Below are 20,509 nucleotides of genomic sequence, written 5' to 3' on the forward strand. Positions count from 1 at the left end.
TTCTTACAATAAAGATAGAGAAAATAAAATGTTAAGAAAATCATAAGGAAGAGAAAATACAGTCCTGTAGTATAAAAAAATCAGTGTATAAGTAGACCCACACAGTTCAAACCTGTGTTATGCAAGGGCCAACTATATTTGGAGAAAAGACCTTTAAAGAGGTGATTAAGTGAAAATGAAGTCATTAGGGAGGTCCCTAATCCAATCTGACTGGTGTCCTTATAAAAGGAAGAAATTTGGACACACAGAGACTTGCCAGAGGTGCCCTCACACAGAGAAAAGGCCATGTGAGGTGTCTGCAAACCAAGGAGAGAGGCCCTCAGAAGAAACCAGGCCTGCCAACAACCTGATTTTGGATTTCTGGTTCCAGGACTGTGAGAAAATTCGTGTTGTTTAGGCCACCCAATCTGTAGCATTCTGGTTTGGCAGCCTTAGAAAACAAATACAGTGTTCCAGAGAAATTCTTATACCTCCATCCTGCCCACAAAATGTCACAAATGAGGCTGTTCACTGCAGCATTATTGGAGCCCACCTGGGTGTCCATCCTGGCTGAGTGGACAGGTAAAGTGTGGTGCCCACATTCACCTTGTGAAGGATGAGGCAGCATCAGGACTAAATGTGTATAAAACACTGTGTTCATAGCTAGAGCATAAAAACACAGCTTTCAGGGAGAAAAGGTGAGAAACAAAGTAGGATATGTGGCACAATACTGTTTGTGCAAATTACCAACACATTGAAAACAGTACTATGTAAGAACTCAAAAGCAACAAGATACACGTAAAACGTATTAGAATAGATGTCTGGGAAGGAATGGCCACAAAAGGGAATGCAAACATAGACAAGAAAAGGGCCTTGCATAAACCAGTGTTGAAAATGGACCATGAACTGGAGTGTATGATTAATTCAACCCTCTGTATATGAGGTTAAAAATAATAGGTCTGGCTTGGCCTAAATTATCCTCACTCCAGGGTTCAAGTCTGTCTGCAGAGCAAGTAGGGAGAGACTAATAGGGTTCTATTTGCATGAAGGATCAAAAAGCTCTTTGGCAAAAAAATAAATCCTAAAGAGATAGAGAGTGCAAACTCATTTTTCTTTCATTTCAGGGCAGGTTGTTGCTGTATATGGGTGGTGTGGGGTAGGTTTGGGGTAGTTATTCTTTTTTTTTTTTTTTAAGATTTTATTTATTTATTCATGAGATACACAGAAAGAGAGGCAGAGACATAGACAGAGGGAGCCCGATGTGGGACTCAATCCCTAGACCTTGGGATCATGACCTGAGCCAAAGGCAGAGGCTCAACCGCTGAGCCACCCATGTGTCCCTAGGGCAGTTATTCTGAGTGTGGGATAGTGTTGATCACTCAGATTGCCCTGCAGCCTCACCTCCTGAAGATGTGGATCTCAGCCTAGACAGGAGGTCTGAAGTAGGGGCCGAGGTCAAACCAGAAGGGGGATTTCATGAACCCAAGGTAAGATGCTCAGAATGGCTGGGCAGCCTGCCTCTGTGCCTGAAGTTCCAGGCTGGGCAGGAAGGGAGCAGCATTTCAGAGACTCAGAGTAGCTGGCAGAGGGAGCACATGGGAGACACATTAGGTGTGACCTCCAGTACAGACTGAGAAGGAATTTGAGAGGGTGGATGAATGGGGCTGGGGTGGGCACATTTCTAAAGACCTATCAGGAAAGACCAAGAACAGTAGCAGTTTGTGACTATTGTTGGGCTTGAATTTTTACTTCCAAATGTAACAGGGGACATCTGGTTTACAGACTGTGGTAGGCAGAATAATGGCCCCCAAAGATGTCCATGTTGTGATCCCAGGAAACTGTGAACATGTTATGTTACACAGCAAAAAGGAATTAAGGTTCCCAGTCAGCTGGCTTTAAGACAGAAATATGCTGAATCATGAGGTGGGTCCACTGTAATCACAAGAGTCCTTCAAAGTAGAAGAGTTGGGCAGAAGAGAGCCAGGGAGATGATGGTGTGAGAAGGACTCAGCTTCATGATGCTGGCTTGGAAATGCAGGAAGGGGCCATGAGCCCAGGAATGCAGGCAGCTGCTGGCAGTTGGAAAAGGGAAGAGAATAAACTTCTCCTAGAGTCTCCAGAAGGAACACAGCTCTGCTCACATCTTGGTTTTACTCAGTGACACCCATTTTGGAAGTCTGATCTCCAGAATTGTAAGATAATAAGTAAATGTGTATGGTTTAAGCTACTAATTTGTTACGGCAATCATAGGAAACCAGTTACATAGATAGTTCCATTTGTTATGGGAAGACTTCCTGGAAGTTAGCAGAGATTGGAAGTCAGAGGGAGACAAAGTAAGGAGGCTCTTTTCAGAAATGGTGGTCAGGAGGGACCCTGGAGACTAGAGGAAGAACAGATTAAATGATATATGACTTGTCTAAAAATACATTTCTCCATTTCTTCGAAACTGTCAGTTAGGCTCTTGGATGTTAGAGGCTGTCAGCTGAGGGCCGTGGGATGAGAGGAATGAGGAGGGCCAGCACAGCACATGTCCTCTGGGGGCTTGCAGCCTAGTGGAGTTGGGGTGGGGTTGGCATACCAGGTTAAGTCCAATGCTCAATCTTGCCTCTCAAAAAAAAATTTTTTTTTAAAAAGTTCTATTCTTACTGCTGTTGGCTTTGACATTCTCCCAGAATCCCAGAGTGAGGTAGCAGGTCCCCAGGGTGGAGCCCACTGACCCACACTTTGCTGAATCTAACTGTGGTGCAGGGGACAAAGAACTCCAGCTTGGATGACACCTAGGTTCCAACTCAACTCCTCCTTCAAGTTTCATGAGGGCCAAGTGTATTCATCAGGAATACACTTTCTCTTCCTGAACCTCAGTGTCCTTATCTCTAAAATAGAGTCAGTAACTCCCCACTTCCAGTGGTTGGTATATCAGTGATAATGAATAGACAGTGTCCGACATGGAGTCAGCCTTCAATAAATGGGACTTTTAAAAAGCATTCAAGTTAATTTTCATGCTTCATGTATTATATTTCGAATAAAATTCCTTAAAAATCAGCAAGTCACAGACTATGAAAATCAAATATGAAAGGTGTTATTTCACTTCCCTTACAAAAGTACATATGATGGAAATATTGTATTTTGGATAAGAAATGATTCGACTTCCTCATTACAGTATTTTAAATGAAACCTTTCAGGAATACCTGCATAGAAGCAATGCCAAAGGAAAAGTATTTCGATTTTATAGGAAAGAACTGAAGTCATTACTTTTATGAAGCTTTATAAATGTCATTCAAACACACCATCTTATTTTCATTTGCTATTGAAGCCTTTACTTATGCAAATCATGACAAATGTTAAGGAAGCCAGTGTTTCCCCTAGAATGCTAATATAATCACAAAGAGGGAGGAAGAATTACTTCTGAAGGAAAAATCTATATTGCAGCTCTGCGAGTCAGATAAAAATGAAGCTTCCAGAAAACCTCATTAATTAGTGCTCTGCTCATTTAGAAATTGTGTTAAAAAGCAAAGAAACTGGAATGAGTTTCCTTTCCATATAGGGAGTACAAATTAATCGCATAAACACAATTTCAGGGGGAATGTTATTTCTTGACTGATTGCATAAAACACTTAGCTTTCAGGCATCTTATGGTACTTTGTAATTATTAATTTTATTCATCAATTTATTTCTTCACTCTTTAATTTAGACATTCATTCATATATTCATTTGTTTGGTCACATTTTCAGTCATGTATTCATTCAATAACCATTAAGAACCTGTGATATGCACAGTGCTGTGGTAAGCATTGTGGGAGAAAGAGAGATGAATTAGACATGAAGTTTGTTCTCAGGGAGTTCAGAGCTTAAGAGGAAGGACAAAACATCTATCTAAGAAGGGCCGACACATTTTAGTCTCTCCACCCCCCTGTCCTTGACCCTCGCATGTAAAAATGACAGGAAATACATTTAAAAAAAAATTAGTAACAGCACTGAGTGCCCTTCATAAGCAAGACATTTTTGAGGAATTTCTGAAAAATGAGAAGGCAGATGGAATTAGATGAAGGAAAAATCCATAGTCAAAAGGACATGCAAAATATGGTAGCAGCTATGGGTGTTTCATGCTTGGGAGAGAAGGGTAGTGATAAAACTTGGGCTCGGAGGCACCTTACTGATAGTGTAACTGGCAGGGGTAGAGCAAGAGGAGCAGCAAGGCAGACTTTCTCATTCCACTTCCTTCCCAGCTAAGTGTCTGACCTCTGTGGGTGGAGGGGGTGCATGTGGGTGCTGGCTCCAGAAGTAGTCCAGAGCCTCCACCTCCAGCAGACTTGCTACTGGTAGGCCAACTAACAGCATAATCCTGCCCCCACCCTACCTCCTGCTTCCCTTCATCGCTAGAGAGAGCAATGAATCAGATTCCCTTCTGCAAACATTTGACCCAAGACAAAGGGAGAGTGGCTACAATCAATGATTGTGTTGATCACATAGAGATTGGGCCAAGAAAATCCAAAACCACAAGCAAGCTGAATTTAGGGGAGGTTATACTACAAACTGGCTGAAAGTCGTGCAGATTTGAGCAGAAGCAGGCATGGACAAGCAGACAGAGGGAGGACAGAGAGACAGAGACAGAGAGAGGAAGGCAGAGGAACTGATGGCTTTTCAGGTCCCGTGGGGACCAGATGTATGTCCTGGCTGGAAGTGGTCTCATGAGACTCCTCTTTCTCTGTACCATAAATTTCCCTTTTCCAAAGCTGAAATGAACAGACTTAACTCTCTTTCCTCTAAAGAATCCCTGATTAAGCCATAACCTACTCTTATCCCAAAGAATATCATCATGATTATATAGTAAGGTAGCTCTGGGAAGTCCCGATATTTTTCTTCCTTTTCTCCATTGAGTATCACTAAAATTATACTCATGAATGCATATCCCTTGGGGATACAAAGAAGAGTCAACCTTGCATCACAAAGAAGATAGGAATAATCCTGTCTCTTCTGTTTGGGAGACCATTCTGACATGCTCAGCGGCTATTCCTTGACTTCCAGATAAACAGCAAATGAAAATTTATAGTATAACTATGCCCAGAATATTGCATGGGACATGCTTATACTAAAAAAATTGTTTGTGTCCTGTATTTATGTTTGTTAAATCTGGCACTCTACACTTGATTTGAGTCACCCTCTTTTTTTGTCCTTCTCATGCCACAATGATCTGCCACAAGGATCCTGAGCTCCTTGAGGGCAAGGATTATGTCTTATTTTCCTCTAAATCTCTACATCCTAAAAGAATGCTTGGCCCAAATGTTTTTTGAATCGAACTGAACTAATAATTCTCAGGCCTCATTTGCCAAGTTGGTTGAGGCCAGCAGCCTTCTCTTTGACCTGAGTTAACAAGTTTTCTGGGATTAGAGGGGGTAGTCACACAGTAGGTTCTGTGATTTCATGATCATCCTAACAGAGCTGCATCAGAGCTTATAAAGAAAGTCTGTCTGAGAAAAAAAAAAAAATGTGCACAGTACCTTGCAGATGTCACTCCATTGCCCAGGACCATTGTCGTTGATGGCTCTAACTTTAAACAGATACTCAGTATTGGGGGTCAGATTGTGCAGTTCCAGATTCTGCTGCATTATATCCCGAATTTGCCCACAAAGCTCTGTCCGCACATTGTTAGGAGGGGTAGTAATGAGTTCATAAAATTCCATCTCAAAAGAGTCCACATCTTCTGTTGGGCATGTCCAATAAACCTATGAAGCAATGAACATGTGGCTGTGATACTAATATATACCATTCAGCTTTCTTTCCTATAAAGATTTGTGTCACTGTCAGTGGGGTGAGTTTAAGCTGACCCCAACTCTTCCAGCTGCTACGGACTTTGGCATAGACTATGTTCAACAGCCTTGAAAGGCTGCCTGATAAGGCCTAACATGTTGCTCGTGATGCATTTCAAGAACAAAAGAATGCCCCTCTGGGTTCTGTTACCATCACCCAAAATGACGGGACCACTGTTCTTACACAACTAAGCAAGGTAGATGCCATTTATTGAACATGTTCTATGCATCAGATTCTCTGTCAGACATTCCTTTACTCACCTAGTTTTTACAACTCCCTTAAAGGGAAATTTTATCATCCCATTTTACAGTTAAGGCTCAGGAAGGTTACATTTAGCAAATTCTAATAGAACCACAGACCAACCAAGATGAAAAGTGTATCTATTCCAACCCTCTCTTTTACACACAAGGAAGTAGAATACCAGAGAGGTGAAATGACTTACCCAAGTTATGGAGAATATATGTTCACACTCAAAACATAAAATTTCAACTTTTGGAAAGAGATATTTAACAAGTGTCAATTAGCAGCTTGTGCCTGGGATATAAATATTTTATACTGATTATATTTCTATGCAGTTACTGTGTTCTTAAAGTTTTAATAAATTCAAATGTTATTACATTTATATAATTAATTTTTTAATACTCATAAGAGCATACATTTTTGTGAATTTATATAATTTTTGGTTATTTTTATATATTTATACTTGTAAAACTTTTTATAAATTTATATAACTCATCAGTAAAAATTATTTTTTTTTCTGATTATCAAAACTAACATACTCATTGTAAAAGACCTGGAAAGTATAGAAAAAATATAAGGGGTGAAAATAAATATCACTTATAATCCCCAAATTCTGTTAATAATTAATTTCTTTCCAATTTTGGGACATACACAAATACAGAGATACACATAATTTGGATTATATTGCTTTGATTCTTCTTTTCTTTCACTTGTTATACTTTACATATTTCCCTATATTATGAAAAACTTAGTAAAGCACCACTTTAATAATTGTCCCATAAGTGATTTAATCTTTCATAGTTGAACATTTAGGTTGTTTCTAATTTTATAGTCTAATAAATAATGATGCAATGAAGACTTTTGGGGCATGAATCTTTATCTGAATTTTTAATCATTTCTCTGGGAAAGATTTCTAGAAATAAAATTGAATTTTTAGAAAAAACTCCTTAGGATTTTTAAGATACATATTGACAAGTTATAAGACTAACATTAAGGATTTTTCCTATGCCAAAAGCCTAAGAGGACTGTCAACCATCATTTGTGAGAGAAAGCAACATTAAGTTAATCTTTGGCATTACTGAGCACTATGTTTCCCATGTGAATTCCATCCCATCATCCTAATAGGGATCAATGATATCTTCACACCAAAAACCACTATTTGGTAGTAGGTTTAGGTGTTCTGTCTCTGTCTCTCTCTCTCTCTCTCTCTCTCTCTTTTTTTAGGTGTCCTCTTTTGACAATGTCTTGCTTGACTAGGTTTTCCTATGTAGGCCTGTTTCTTGGGCTCCTCCAGGGACCACTAGCCAGTGGCATGGAGTGACTGTTTTCCAAGCCCAAGTATGGAGCAGATATCACTAGTCCTTCCCTTCCAGAGCAAGAAACTGCCAACCTCCTAAGCAATCTAAGTTGCATGGAGAGACCTAAGGTCATAACTGAGCTAATGTCACATACACTTTAGGCTTTGCTGATCTAGTTTCATTGGGAGATGAAAGTTCAGCTGCTCAGTTGTGGGTATCTCTTACATGAAGGGCAGAGATACTTTGCTGTGTCTGATAGCCCATGGGAAGGTATATTCTACTTTGCAATGTAGGTCATTCTTGCTGGCAATTATAGACTCTAAAACACAGATTATGATGTCTCAGGAGAACAGCAAAGTAAAGCTTGGTCAGTGTCTGGCTTTCATTTTCTTGCTTTTAGACCCTTGATGTTAAAGTGTGGTGTGCAGACTGGCAGCAATGGCAACACCTGGAAGGTTGTTAGAAACATAAAATCTCAGGACCCCCTGAGGCCCACTGAAACAGAATCTGAATTTTAACAAGACTTCCAGGTGCACATTAATGTTTGAGAATCAATGGGTTAGAGTTCAAGGATGCTAAAAATCTTTGGGAGCGTTCTCAAAACAAAAGATGGGTGGCAAAAGATGGGTTTTGCCACACAAAAGCAGGCCAAGGGCTGGTCTGGAAGATGTCCGTGTAGGGAACCCTAAGAGAGGCAAGGTAGCTCTAATAGAATATCTAATTGCAAGTTATTCTGTTTCCCTCCCTGAACCTTCATAACACATTCTATAAACAGTTCAATGTAGATTCAGCTGGATTTGAAAGGAATATCAAGGGAAGGGTCATTTGTCCATGTTAAGCCAAGAGGGTCAGGGAGGAGTTGTGTCCCCTGAAGTCAGATGATAGAAGCTATAGAGGTCTGTGAGAGATCCACGTCCCCCAAAATTTGAATCTCAGTAGGTTAGAATTGGAATTCCACTGGGGATTATCCTTCCATTCTTTCCAAATCATCGAGAGTATGGACACTTTCTTTAGGAAAGGTAGCAATTTAGAGGAATCACAGCCTATATTTCTAACTTGAATTTCTGTGTTCTCTCTACTCTTATAGGTTTTCCCCTGGGAAATATTACACCCTCCAATCAGTCTCTTCATATTACTTTGGTTCCCAATTGGATTGCCCTTGAATGGGGTTGGGGCTTTCAGATGTATTTTTGTCTATGAGTTAAATTTGTTGTTTGGTTTAAGCCAATCTTGGGGTACTTAAGATTTTAGGAACTTATCCCTTTTGAATGGGCTGACCCTGAGGAATGCAAAGGAGCAGACTTGAGTGACTAGACCCTAGAGGTCAAAGAGGTAAGTGCAACCTTTTCTGACTACCCACTTCCATTTTGTACCCCACATCCTCCCACCTTCCCCACAGGCCCAGAGCCTTTCTTACCTTGGCGGCTCTAGGATACACCAGAGTCTGGTAGATAACAATTGGGCCTGGGGTCTTCACAGAACCATCATTGAATGAGTACCAGTTGTGGAAGCTGTTGCTGTTCTGCACAGACTGGTTTTCTGCCCCTGCGCTCCAGTATGTATAGAGGCCATCTGTGGGTTTGGCAGGTGAGGCAGATTGGGCTCGCCCATAGGCTTCCAGACCCATCTTGGCCTTCTCACCACCCGTGGCATTGAAGGACAACAAGGAGGAGCTTCGCTGGTATATCTGTTGGTTGTCGAAGCTGTGAGTGCTGAAAGTAACCTTCCTGGCCATCATCATTTCTGAGTGCATGGGATAGTGGGAGGGCAAGGAGTCCCCTGAGGAGCATACCTTCTTGGGTCCTGTGGGGAAGAGCTCATGGATGGCACTGCTGAGCTCAGCAAAGTCCAGGGGCATACAGTGCAAGGAGTGTAGCCGGAGTTGCGGGTCAGGCCTATAGGTGCTCTGGATGCCATCTTCGATCTGGTCCACGAGAATCTTGGCAGACTGCAGGAACGCCACCTGGCCTGTCTCCTTCAGTGCTTCCTTGGAATAGGCGATCAGGCCATCCATTTCATTCACTTTCATGGTTGTGACGTACACATATTTTTCAATCTCCTTCTGCCTAGACACCTCCAGATTCTCTATCTGCTCCATGATGGACTTCTCCTTCTCCTGTAGAATGCTGCGCAGCTTGAGAAATCCATTTCGGATCTCTTTTCGCTTCACCTCCTTGTCAGCTTTAAAGCTGTTTTTTAAAATGTTGAACTCCATTAGGTCATTATCAATCTCATAGCGGACTGCAAAACAACCAGGTTAGTTACTTTCGTTAAAATTTTCATCTCCCCAGGTGTCAAAGCCGATGGCAGACTGGAGAAATTTCCCATGGATCACGAGAAAGTGGGCAGAGAGGGAGGGAAGCCTCTTGTAGTTGAACTGAATTAGGCTAGAACAGGTTTATGAGGTGTATCTGGCCTCCCTCAGGACCCCCCTCTCGGCCTCCTTATCTAATACTTCCCTCAGGAATAACAGCCTTTCTTTCTTGGCATAGTTATATCTAATTTCGGTGGCCCTGGGTTGAAATGGAAAGTCCAAGGCCACCCTTGATATGAATTTTTACCAGATTTCTCTTGTCACCATATTGGACTTGAGAAGAGGTGATGGTTTTCCCTATGTGAAAGGTAATAAGCTTCTTCAGGGGCAAGAGAAAGAACTAAATTTCTCACAACTTCTAAATGCTGCCTCGCCTGCCTCATTCACCAAAAACCTAGCCCTAGATAACAGGAGGAAATCAGCCGGGCTCCCTCTCTTGCCTTGCCCCCATTTCCTTCCAAGAAAGAGTCTGCTATTGCACTCAAGGAGAACCTAATTTTTCCTGTATCCTCTTATGTGGCTTTGGATTTTAGGTTCACTTAGGCATTCAACAAACATTCACTAAACACCTGTTTCATGTCACATGCCTTCCAAGGTAATAGCGATACAGATATGAATATGAAAGGGCACTGATGCTCAAGGCACTCATAAATACGATGATACTACAGTATAGAGGGTGCTAAGACAGAATGTATGTGGCACATCTCTGTGAAATGAGCACCTTTGTTGGCTTTACAGTGATTTAGGCATCAGGCAGCAACAGCTATGTGAAGACATGTCAACCTTCTGTGGCCTAAAGGTAAGATCTTATCCTGAACAGCCAACTTTGCAGTGAATTGATGGGCTATAATTCTCACCAAATTTTACTCAGGAGTAGGGGTGCCCAAGAATTATTTTGTACTTGGTTCTTAACATTGTCCCGGGTGCAGAGTAAGCTGGACTTTTGTGGGTGGTGGCCATTGGAATAATGATGTGCATTTGAGTAAGAGAAACTCAGGAATCCTTTTGGGCCATGAGAACCGGTGTGACTGCTGTCTTGGTTATCACTATGACTAGGATGTGTAGAAGGGCTTGAAAGGTATTTATTCAGTGAAAGTCAATGTGTCCTGTTTTTTAACATCTTTAGGGTAAATGTCACTCTCTGGCCTATTTTGTGAAGCTGCCATTTCCTCTGCCCTCAAGCTGGCACAGAAGGAATGAGGAGGCGATACAGATGGGGGCTGAACAGGAAACAATCAGGTGATTGCAGAGGTGCTGAGAAGTGCTTCCTGCTCTCCCCTGATGCAAACTCTACTGTGGCTTATGGCAGCTGAAATTCAACTTTATTCATTCATTTCTTTGACTATTCAATAGTTACTCACTGCCAAAGAAACTTGTAGGAAATTCCTTGCTTTATTAGGGATTAAGTTTGTGTAAACTCCTGAGAGGTAGGATAAAAATTCCTTAGTTGAGGGGGAAAGAGGCAGCACCAAGAGAAAAGAAAGAGGAGGCCAGAAGCACTCCTCCCCCATCTTACAAATATGACAGCTTTCCAAGAGCTGGTCCTAGAGCAAAGTTAAATCAAGATCTCTTTCAGGCAATACTCTTAAAAGTAGGTATTATTTGTTAACCATTTATTATAGACCAGACCTATATGATACACATATTATGGATCACATCTCTATATTATCATATACAACACGTATCTTCCTATGAGGAAGATATTGTTCCCATTTATAGATGAGGAAACTAAGGCTCCAAGAAGTTAAGTTACTGTCCAGTGTCACACAGCTAGTAAATGGGAGAGACCAAGTCCTATCTCTAATTCTATAAGTCTGACTCCAAAGGCTATGTTTTGAATTGCTCCAGTGTGGTTCTCAGCCCTCTATGAGCTCCAAAATCCCCTGGGGAACTTTATTTTTTTATTTTAAAAATTTTATTTATTTATGAGAGAGAGAGAGGCAGAGAGGCAGAGATACAGGGAGAGGGAGAAGCAGAGGGAGAAGCAGACTCCCTATGGGGAGCCTGATGCAACACTTGATCCCAGGACCCTGGGATCACAACCTGAGCCACCCACATGCCCCTTCTAGGGAACTTTAAAGAAAACTCTTCTCTTGGCCTCACTTGCTGAGATTCTGAGTTGGCCTGAGTTGGGGCTCAGGAATCCAGATGAGGCATTTTGCTGCTGCAAATTAGAATCTAATTCAAGGAATTTTGGGGGGATCTTGTTAAAAATGCAGATTCACATGAAATTAGTATGGGTGGGGCCTATGGTTCTGCATGCCTAACGGGCTCCTGAGTGGTGCCATTGTTGCTGGTCCTAGTTAGCTCCCCAGGTGGTTCCAATGTGCAGCTGGGATCAACACCACAGTTCAATCAATTGACCCAAACTTGATCTTCCCTCCCAGGCCCAGAGTTTCTCAGTGTATTGTCAGATCATCTGCTTTTGAATTACCTGAAGATCTGTTTAAAATGCAGATTTATGGCACCTTCCCCAAAAGTGAATTGAGTCCTTAAGAGCAAGTTTGAACCCTGGTTAAAAAAATGGGGGGGTGGGTGGGGGTGGGTAGTGGTAGTTCCCTTAGCAAGGATAGGCAGGGTTAAATTCTTTACCTACATATAAATGGATATGCCTTGAAGGTGACCCCTGTCTCCTTCCAATTGCTGGGCTCTCTGGAATTTGTACTGGTGTCCCTTTACACTGAATTGAATTTCATTGTCTGGTTCCTAGGTGCCCTGGACTCTCAGAAACTACCTTGGGTTTCTCCTGTGTTAAAAATCCAGGCTTCCTGTGGTTGCATGGGGGCCACAGCAGACTGTAGGCAGCAGTCCTTTCCCCATGCTGAGGCCCCAGAGAATCTAGCTGAGCCAAGGTAGGGAGTTAAGAAAACCTTAAGAAAACCCATTAGGAACTAAAGGGGCTACCCATTTACTTGGCAATGTGGCTCCTTTAGAGTTTCTTTAATATAGAGACTTCCCTGGTGGTGGTTCTAAAACTGAATAAATATCAATTGATAAACAGTGTCTCCTAGTAGAAGTAATTGAGAAATGAAGGTATTCCAGAAATATCTATGCTAGGGAGAGGTACTAGGTGACAGAGTTAGCAAAGTCCATCTCTGACCCATTTCTATGTCCAACAGGACCTCTGTGCAGCTCAGAGAAAAACTGCCTCCCACTCATATGTTCAGGCATGTTTACACATGGACACTGAAATATCTGACAAAGGGAAAGGGCTGGGGTGATCTGGTGCACTTTGGTCACTTGACTGTCGTCCACTTCTTAAGGAAACAGACCACAGATGATGGTGGTGGTGGTGGTTTCTGTTGCTTTTCTATCTTTCAATATTCAGATCCTAGTCACTGTTTAGCACAGGGTAGGTTGTCAAATGAATATTATGGATTTAACATGGGCGTTGGGGTCAGATGGACCAGATCTGCCCATTTACTAGCTGCTTTGTGTCAATGACTTCTTGGAATCCCTGTTGTCTTATTCATGGAGGAAATTTTAGTGCCTGTACTGTAGGACGATTGAGAAGATTAGGCCTGGGCAAAGTAGGCCTCTCTTCAAGGAAGCTATTCCCAGGGGGCAAAAAGCCCTAAAAGGATATCTGAAATCCTCATGTCTAATCAGGTGGATCAACACCCAGACACTATGGGTTTCTTTGCTGAACTCTGCAAAATATTGTTGTACTGCATTCTAGCGTGGAAACTAGGGTAAGTTTCCCTTATACAAACTGTACCTATTTTATAGGTAGCCAATATAAAATAACCCTGAGCAGGCATGCAGAAGAAAAACCAGCTGTTGGCCACAATATTATTGGCTATTTTTGAGTTTTTCTGTTATTATATGTTTGCTACTAGTTCATTTACTTTGCTGTTTGCAAGTTTTGAGAAAACATTGTCAAGGAAAACTTAAAATGAGATAATTCTCAACGTGGACTTAATTCTTTCCCTCTGCAAATTGGGAAAATATCAAAGATATCCAACTTTAGTGACAAAACACTTTAGAAAGGCTCACAGATCTTTGTGATACTAGAAGATCAAATTTTCATTTTCCAAAGGAGGAAATGAGGTCCAAGGTCATGAGGATTATAACCAAGATGATAGAATCTTTCTGTGCTGATTATGTGCCAGATACTTTTTTGCATGCTTCACTTAGAGTAACCTATTTAATCCCTACAGTCACCCAATGGAGTTACTACTGCTATGCCTATTTTACAGATGGGAAAACCGAGGCACAGGGAAGTTAAGAGGCTGATGGTAGTTGCCATGCATGCACACCAGGCCAATGCCTTTCAGCCCCGTTCAGTGTTTCCCAGTGCTTAGATTGCCCCAAGGTGGGGTGGGGCGGGGAGGCCCTCCCCAAACAGCCTGCGCAGAGCCATTTTCCCCATCAGTTCCTGGATAAGGAGTTACTGTGCAGGAGAGGGAAGGGGACCAGAACCTGCTTTGAACTTGGCGATGGCGCTGAAGAGTGCGGCGGCCCTTTCGGAGCAGGCATCGATGAGGCTGATGGTGTCGTGGCCGTTGTGGAAAGCCGTCTTGCAGAAGGTGCAGAGCAGCTGGTTGTCGTGGCGGCAGTACTCAGTGATGCGGCTGGACGGGTGGTGGATGCAGATCTTCTCATCCTGGTCCTCGGTGCTGGTGTCCACGAAAACGTGGTCCTGCATGGCCACGTCCGAGTGGAAGGTCTTGAGGCAGTCGTTGCACAGGTTGAGACGGCAGGTGATGCAGCGCTTGTAGGCAATGCGCCGGTTGCGGCAGACCTGGCAGACGATGGGCCCGGAGGAGCGGTCGAAGCGCCACTTGAGGTAGCCGTGCTGCTGCATGTAGCGCTTGGTGAGCCGCCCGCGCAGGTAGTTCTCGGGCAGCTGCATCTTGTGGCTGTAGGGCATGCAGTGCGAGCGGCTGCACACGGGGCAGATGAGGATGAAGAAGTTCTCTGTGACCTCGGCGTGTTTTTGCAGCTGCCGCAGGCACTTCTCGCACAGGCTGTGGTTGCAGGGCAGCATGAAGGAGTGCAGGCGCAGCCGGCTGCACATGGGGCAGGAGAGATGGTCCACCAGGTTGCTGTTCGCAGGTGTGGGCTTCACTTCATCCACTTGGGTGTCGCTGGCCCCGATGCGCAGCGCGGTCTTGGAGCTGGAAGGAGAAGCAGACATGGGGAGAGCTTTAGGAGGCATGCCCCAGAGCTCACCCGAAAGAACTGGGGATCACTGCAAGGCAGGCCAGTTGATGGCAGGGAGCATCGGCTCTGGGCCAGGGCCCCCCACAGGGTTCTAAAGGCGCCTCCACTATTCTTTTAGCTGGGTGATCTCAGGTCAGTTAGTTAACCTCTCTCTGCCTTTTTTCTCGCTATAAAATTCGCAGTCACATTATAGAGTTTCTTGAGGGGATTAAAATTACATTTAATACGTACAAAGCTTGAGAGTGGTCCCTGGAACACAGTAAGTAGTAGACAAGTGCATGTTGTGATTTTTGAGCAAGAGAAAGCAGGATAGACTGGCCTGGCACCATCAGTTGGGCCTTGGTGTTCTGTGACATTACTGGGGGGCCACAGAACTCCAACACCTGAAAAGCCATTCTGGAACTGTGATGGAGCAAAGCAGAAATAAGACCACTTCATCCTCTTTGAATGTAAGCCAAACAAGAACATCGTCCAAACCACAAAAATAACCAAACTCAGCTTATTCTGGTTAGTGGGAGTGACTGCTGTTTTTTCACCAGTTGCAGTGTTAGGCACCCTGTGTTCTTCCCATCTTGTAGACAAGATTTTTTTTTTTTATCAAGCTATCCACTAGGAGATCTACCCCCATGTCCTCACCCAAAATGAAGCTAAATCCCATAATAACTTGCTGATGCCTTCTTACTGAGACACTTCACTTCTAACCATGCTGTTATGTTCTCACTTGTTGCAATGACTCGATAAATCCAATCCTATCCACCTATAGGTATGTTCTTGGTGAGTTTCGCTTGGTGGGCATTGACATCATCATTGTTATTGTACGTAGGATGGAACACAGAAGAGGATGGGTACAGTGTCCTTCCCAGGACACCAGGAGGTCAGTCCCTGAGCCAAGCCTGGAACCTGTGTGCTTCAACCAGAAGACCCAGAGGTAAGAGTTAAGAGTCTAGGCTCTAGGGGCGAGTGCTCATGCTGAAGTACAACCTTTAGAGTTGTGCCTTTGAGGTGAGTTTCTTACCTATCCCCTTCTCAGTTTCCTCATCTGTAATTTGAAGCTCAAAGTTCACAATCCTATGTACTTCATGAGAATTTTATAAAGTCTACATGAGGTAAACCATGAGGTCCTTAACTGCTGGTGCACAGTAAGGTCTCAATAAATGTGGCCACTGCAAATACTCCCCTCAGGTACTAGCCAGCTAATGTCCATAGTAGAGGACAACAATGGTCAAATCCAGGAAAAGTGTGTGTTTCTACTGTTTTGTTTGTGTGTGTGTGTGTGCGTGCGTGCGTGCCTGCATATGTATGTGTTGATTCTTTGTCTAATAGTTGAGGCTGATTTCATATATTTAATTCTAAGAATCATGGATGAAGAAGAACCATAGATGAAGTAAAAGGATACTAGTAAAATTCAAGTGCATGTTCTAAGAAGCTATAATCAGGGCAAAAAGCAGTTTCTGAAAATAAGTAAGTTTGCTGTGAGGATTGAAGTGGAAACAGATACACAATTTGTGACTATTCCTGTCTCTTCACATTAGTGATATTTGGGTGTTGATTTTGACATTATGGCTGTATTCTCATCTACTTCTGGCTTCTTGCAGTCTCTAGATGCCCCTATCTCCTTCCCCATCCCTTAGCCAAGGACCTATCTCTTAGAGCTCAGATAGTCAAAGGTGCTGCCCAAGCATACTGGGAAGGAGTGCCCCTGTGGTGATAGAGTGCCTCTTGTGGGGACTCAGGTTCCTGGAAAGCTCATCCTTTAGGAATTTGGATACTAGGTCCTAAGCCTGCTCTCCTCCGTGTTCTCAGCCCCATTCCCTCTCTGCTTTCTCGGTCTCCTGCCTGGGCCCTGCAAGGAGTTGCTAGAGGTACAGTCAGTTGTACATGTGATAGCTGGATGAACCTCTAGTTCAATAAGGTGGAACTCTGAGAATCATGGTGTAATATAAAGGGAGACAACATGAGAAATCAGGAAGAGGGGGGAAGGGAAGGTAATGTTGGGGGAAGAAAGAGAGAGCAGGGATGAGAGACAGGTAGCCCAGAGAGCTGGGATGGAGGTGAAAAAGGAAGTGAGAAAGAAATGGGAAATTCAGAGCTTCATGAGACCAGAGTGGGGCTGGATGAGCAAGGTGCTGAGCAGGAAGTGGCAATGAGGAGCATGGAGGCAGTGATGCAGAAACCAGGGGAGAGGCCAGTTGGAAGATAAACCTCAGTGTCCCACTGCCTACTTCCTGACACTTGCAGTTGGATCTCTGACCATCTTCTGAAAGCCTCGGACTTGGACCTGGGCATTCAGTGGTCATGGTTCCATGCCCAAAGAGCCACCAAACCCAGTAGCCTTGCCTTCTTGCTGAGATATCCAGCCTCTTCTCCTTTGCACAGCCCCCTCCTTACAATTTAGGCCTAATTCTCCTAGTACCTGGGTTCTTACTGTGTCACCTGGCAGGTCTCCCAGCTTCCCTCCTGTTCCCTCTAGGCCATATGTAATATAGAATCACCTGGGGTGGATTTTACAATTCTGATGTCCAGGTGATACCCCAGACCAATGATACCAGAATGTCTGGGGATGAGGATCTTTGTAAAGATCTCCAAGTGATTCCAATATAAAGCAGAATTTGGGAGCGACTGACCTAAGGCATCTTTCCAAAGCACCAATGTCATCCCTACTCTGTTAAAATGTGGTCAGTGACTCTCCATTGCTGAACATGCAGAAAATAGGGCAGTTGAGTCAAGAGGGAGGAGTGTGGATGCTACTTTCTGCACCTGAGAACTTCTGGACTTGCATCTAGGACCCCTGGGTTCTCTACTCATGCAAATACCACAAGAGGTTCATGAATGGAGGGTAACGTTTGTTAAGCATCTATTACTAAGTGCTGAACTACAAAATGGATAATATTTTTTTGTGTGTGAATTCACTGAACCTTTGCTCATGGAATTGCTTTGCTTCAAACCTGCCTCTCATTTTCTGCCTCTCCAAATGCTGCCATCTTACAGTACTGAGCTTTGATCTTTTCTCCTCTAAGAAGTCTGTTTTTGCTACTCCAGACTCTCCTCAAATATGACATAAAAGGACTGCCTCCATCAGAGCAGGAAGAGAATATGCAGTGCTTGACACAGGGGGCTAATGCCCCATGGAAGTAATTGCGACCTTAAGTTCTTAAGCAGGAACTGATGGCCATCTGGGGTACTTCATAGGACACAGGAGCCAAAAGTGGCCTGGGGAAGTTGTTAACTTTCCCAATAAGTGTTGAAGGTATCAAAAGTTCAGAGGAGGAAGAAAAAGGACAATTTACATTTTATATCACATAACAGATTACAAAACACATTTTATATCACATAACAGATTACAAAACACAAATCCCTGTACCCACCGAACCATGGCAGATATTATACTGAACACTTTGGAGTACAGCATTTTTAAGTAAAGACACAGATTCTGGGTTCAAAATCTGGGTGCATCTTACCAGCTATGTGATCCTGGGCAACTTAACCTTTTAAAAGCTTAGTTTCCTCAGTGGTGTGGTGGGTGTGGGCAGTGCCTGGTAGGTGGCTTATAGATGAAGTATTAGCTCCTGTTTGGTGCAGGTGAGAGAGTGCAGTGCTCATTCACTTGGCTGGTGGGGCATGGATTTGGAACTCAGGGCTAGATGCAGTTACTGGCTGTTTAGGACACACTCAATTGTTACAAAATTCTTGGCCTCCTTTTTTCAGATAGAGAAATGGCTTGCGGGTAAGGGCATCTAGGAGCCCACAGCTGGTGAGGGTCCCATGGGGTGCCTGGCACTTACGAGGTGCGGATGCTCCTGAGGCGGCCCTTGCGGAACGTGATGGTGGCATTGCGGCAGCAGCGGCTCTCATAGTAGTAGCACTGGAGGTTGCTGCTGGTCGTGCAGCAGCATTTGCAGTTGGGGTCATTGGCCCAGGAGCAGCAGCACCAGTGGCAGTTGGGGTTCTCGGAGCAGGTGCAGTGGCAGCACTGGCAGTTGCGCTCATCCTTATATGGGCAGGGGAAGCAGGTACAGTTCCGCTCTGAGGTGAAGAGGAACTTGCAGCACAGACAGGAGCATAATCGAGGACAACATCTCTGCCATGTACAACATGGAGAGCAAACACACATAGCAGTCTCCATGGCGCCTACATGATCACCACCGGCTGTCTAGGGCTCTTGACATCTCTATCAGAATCTTGCCGTCTCCTAGGGAGTGGGTCCCTCCCCGACTCTGATGAGGCCCTCAGCTTGGAGGTTGCAAGAAGTTGGCTTTGTGAGGGTTTCACAGGTGGTGTCCCTACTAGGAAGCTCCTGGGCTGGCATTTACATATATCAGCCTGAGGCCATTTGCTTATGTCACAATCCCTGTCTCCCCACCATGTCTCACCATGCTGGTTGGATGAGATGTGGGGGGTAGTGCAAGGGGTGGGGAGCTGATGGACAATCCATGCTTCCATAGGATCGGTTCCAAAGGAGGGTTAATGCAAAGAGCATCCTGGAGGTTTAGCTGTCACTCATCATCTTTTGGTTTATGGGGTGAATTTCAGAAGCTATTTCTCTTTGATGATGTTTTCCCCTGCGACTTTGGCTAGTTGACTTCAGGGTATGTCTTCATGGGCTGAAAAGCCTGGGTATGATTGATTGGAAGTGGACTGACCTCGGGCCTTTTCTGCATTGATTGAACTCTTTATGCAATGAACAAAGCACAGTGTTTACAAATCATGGCCACATTTAAGGAGAATTACCATTTGGAGAAGGAATTAAGGGAAATAAAAAAGATAGGGGTTCACTTAGGCACATCTTTCAGCAGTCATTGAGTTTGTCCATTGCTGCATAGCCACTGGTGACTTTCATGAGGCTTCATGCATATGTCACTCTGAATATTTCTTGGCTTTTTTGTAGCCTCGTGGGGTTTGGCTGAGGTTCAAGCTCTGTTTTCCTCCCCGCTACCCACTCCTTCCACCCCATGGTCTCTTATCAAGAGGCTGGAACTTTACATGAAAATCTCTAACTCTTAAGTATGTGCTCAGTATTTCTAGAAATGATCTTATATTTTAGGGGAGAGTTTTGCTTTCTACTTTGCAACTTGCAAAGATTAAAAGAGAAGAAATTTCATGGTCATACTACCCTATGGTATAAACACTTATTTTTCCAAAAAGAGCAGAAGTGAGAGCTGAATTTGGCAAGGAGTTTATTGCATAATTTATTATCTCTCCCTGTGATTATCACCTTTATATTAGGAAAGAACATTCACTGAGTACTAACTGCCAGTCACACATTGGTTTTAGATTACCACAAATGAAAATTCTGGATCATAGGGTAAGTGTTTTATTATTATATTTTGATAGATTACTACTAAATTGCTTACCTAAATGAACGTGCCAGTTTATATTGACATCAAGAACGTACGGGAGACACTTTCCCTCCACATTTTCCAAAACTCAATTTTATCAATATTCCTCTCTATCTCCCAGGCACAGAAGTTTGAGTTTCACTCCTGGATTGATAGTACATTTTCATCATTTCATCTGTGCAAGGCTCCTTGTTATTTTAGTTTTTTTTCTTATTTTAGTTTTTTTTTTAATTTTAAAACTTGTATTTTATTGAGACATAATTCATTTATCATTAGAATCACCATTTTAAAGTGAACAATTCAGTGGTTTTAGTATATTCACAAGATTGTGCAACTATCACCATTTTCTAATTCCAGAACATTTTCATC

The 20,509-nt window shown here is 43.3% G+C and overlaps 1 protein-coding gene across 4 annotated transcripts in view; it reads right to left on the reverse strand.

The window, feature by feature from the left end:
* Positions 1-19,116, reverse strand: part of TRIM42 (tripartite motif containing 42) — a 49,170-nt gene extending 30,054 nt beyond the window's left edge. For all 4 annotated transcript variants that reach the window (XM_072792506.1, XM_072792505.1, XM_072792504.1 and 1 more), the window contains exons 1-4: positions 18,587-19,116; positions 14,061-14,758; positions 8,742-9,565; positions 5,477-5,701 (exon numbers count right to left, since the gene is read on the reverse strand). In XM_072792506.1, coding sequence (XP_072648607.1) covers positions 5,477-5,701; positions 8,742-9,565; positions 14,061-14,758; positions 18,587-18,927 — 2,088 coding nt within the window. In that variant the 5' untranslated portion in view covers positions 18,928-19,116. The remainder of the gene's footprint in view (positions 1-5,476; positions 5,702-8,741; positions 9,566-14,060; positions 14,759-18,586) is intronic.
* Positions 19,117-20,509: the final 1,393 nt, after the last annotated feature.

Source organism: Canis lupus, chromosome 22 (assembly GCF_048164855.1).
Source record: "Canis lupus baileyi chromosome 22, mCanLup2.hap1, whole genome shotgun sequence".
Classification (NCBI taxonomy): Eukaryota; Metazoa; Chordata; class Mammalia; order Carnivora; family Canidae; genus Canis; species Canis lupus.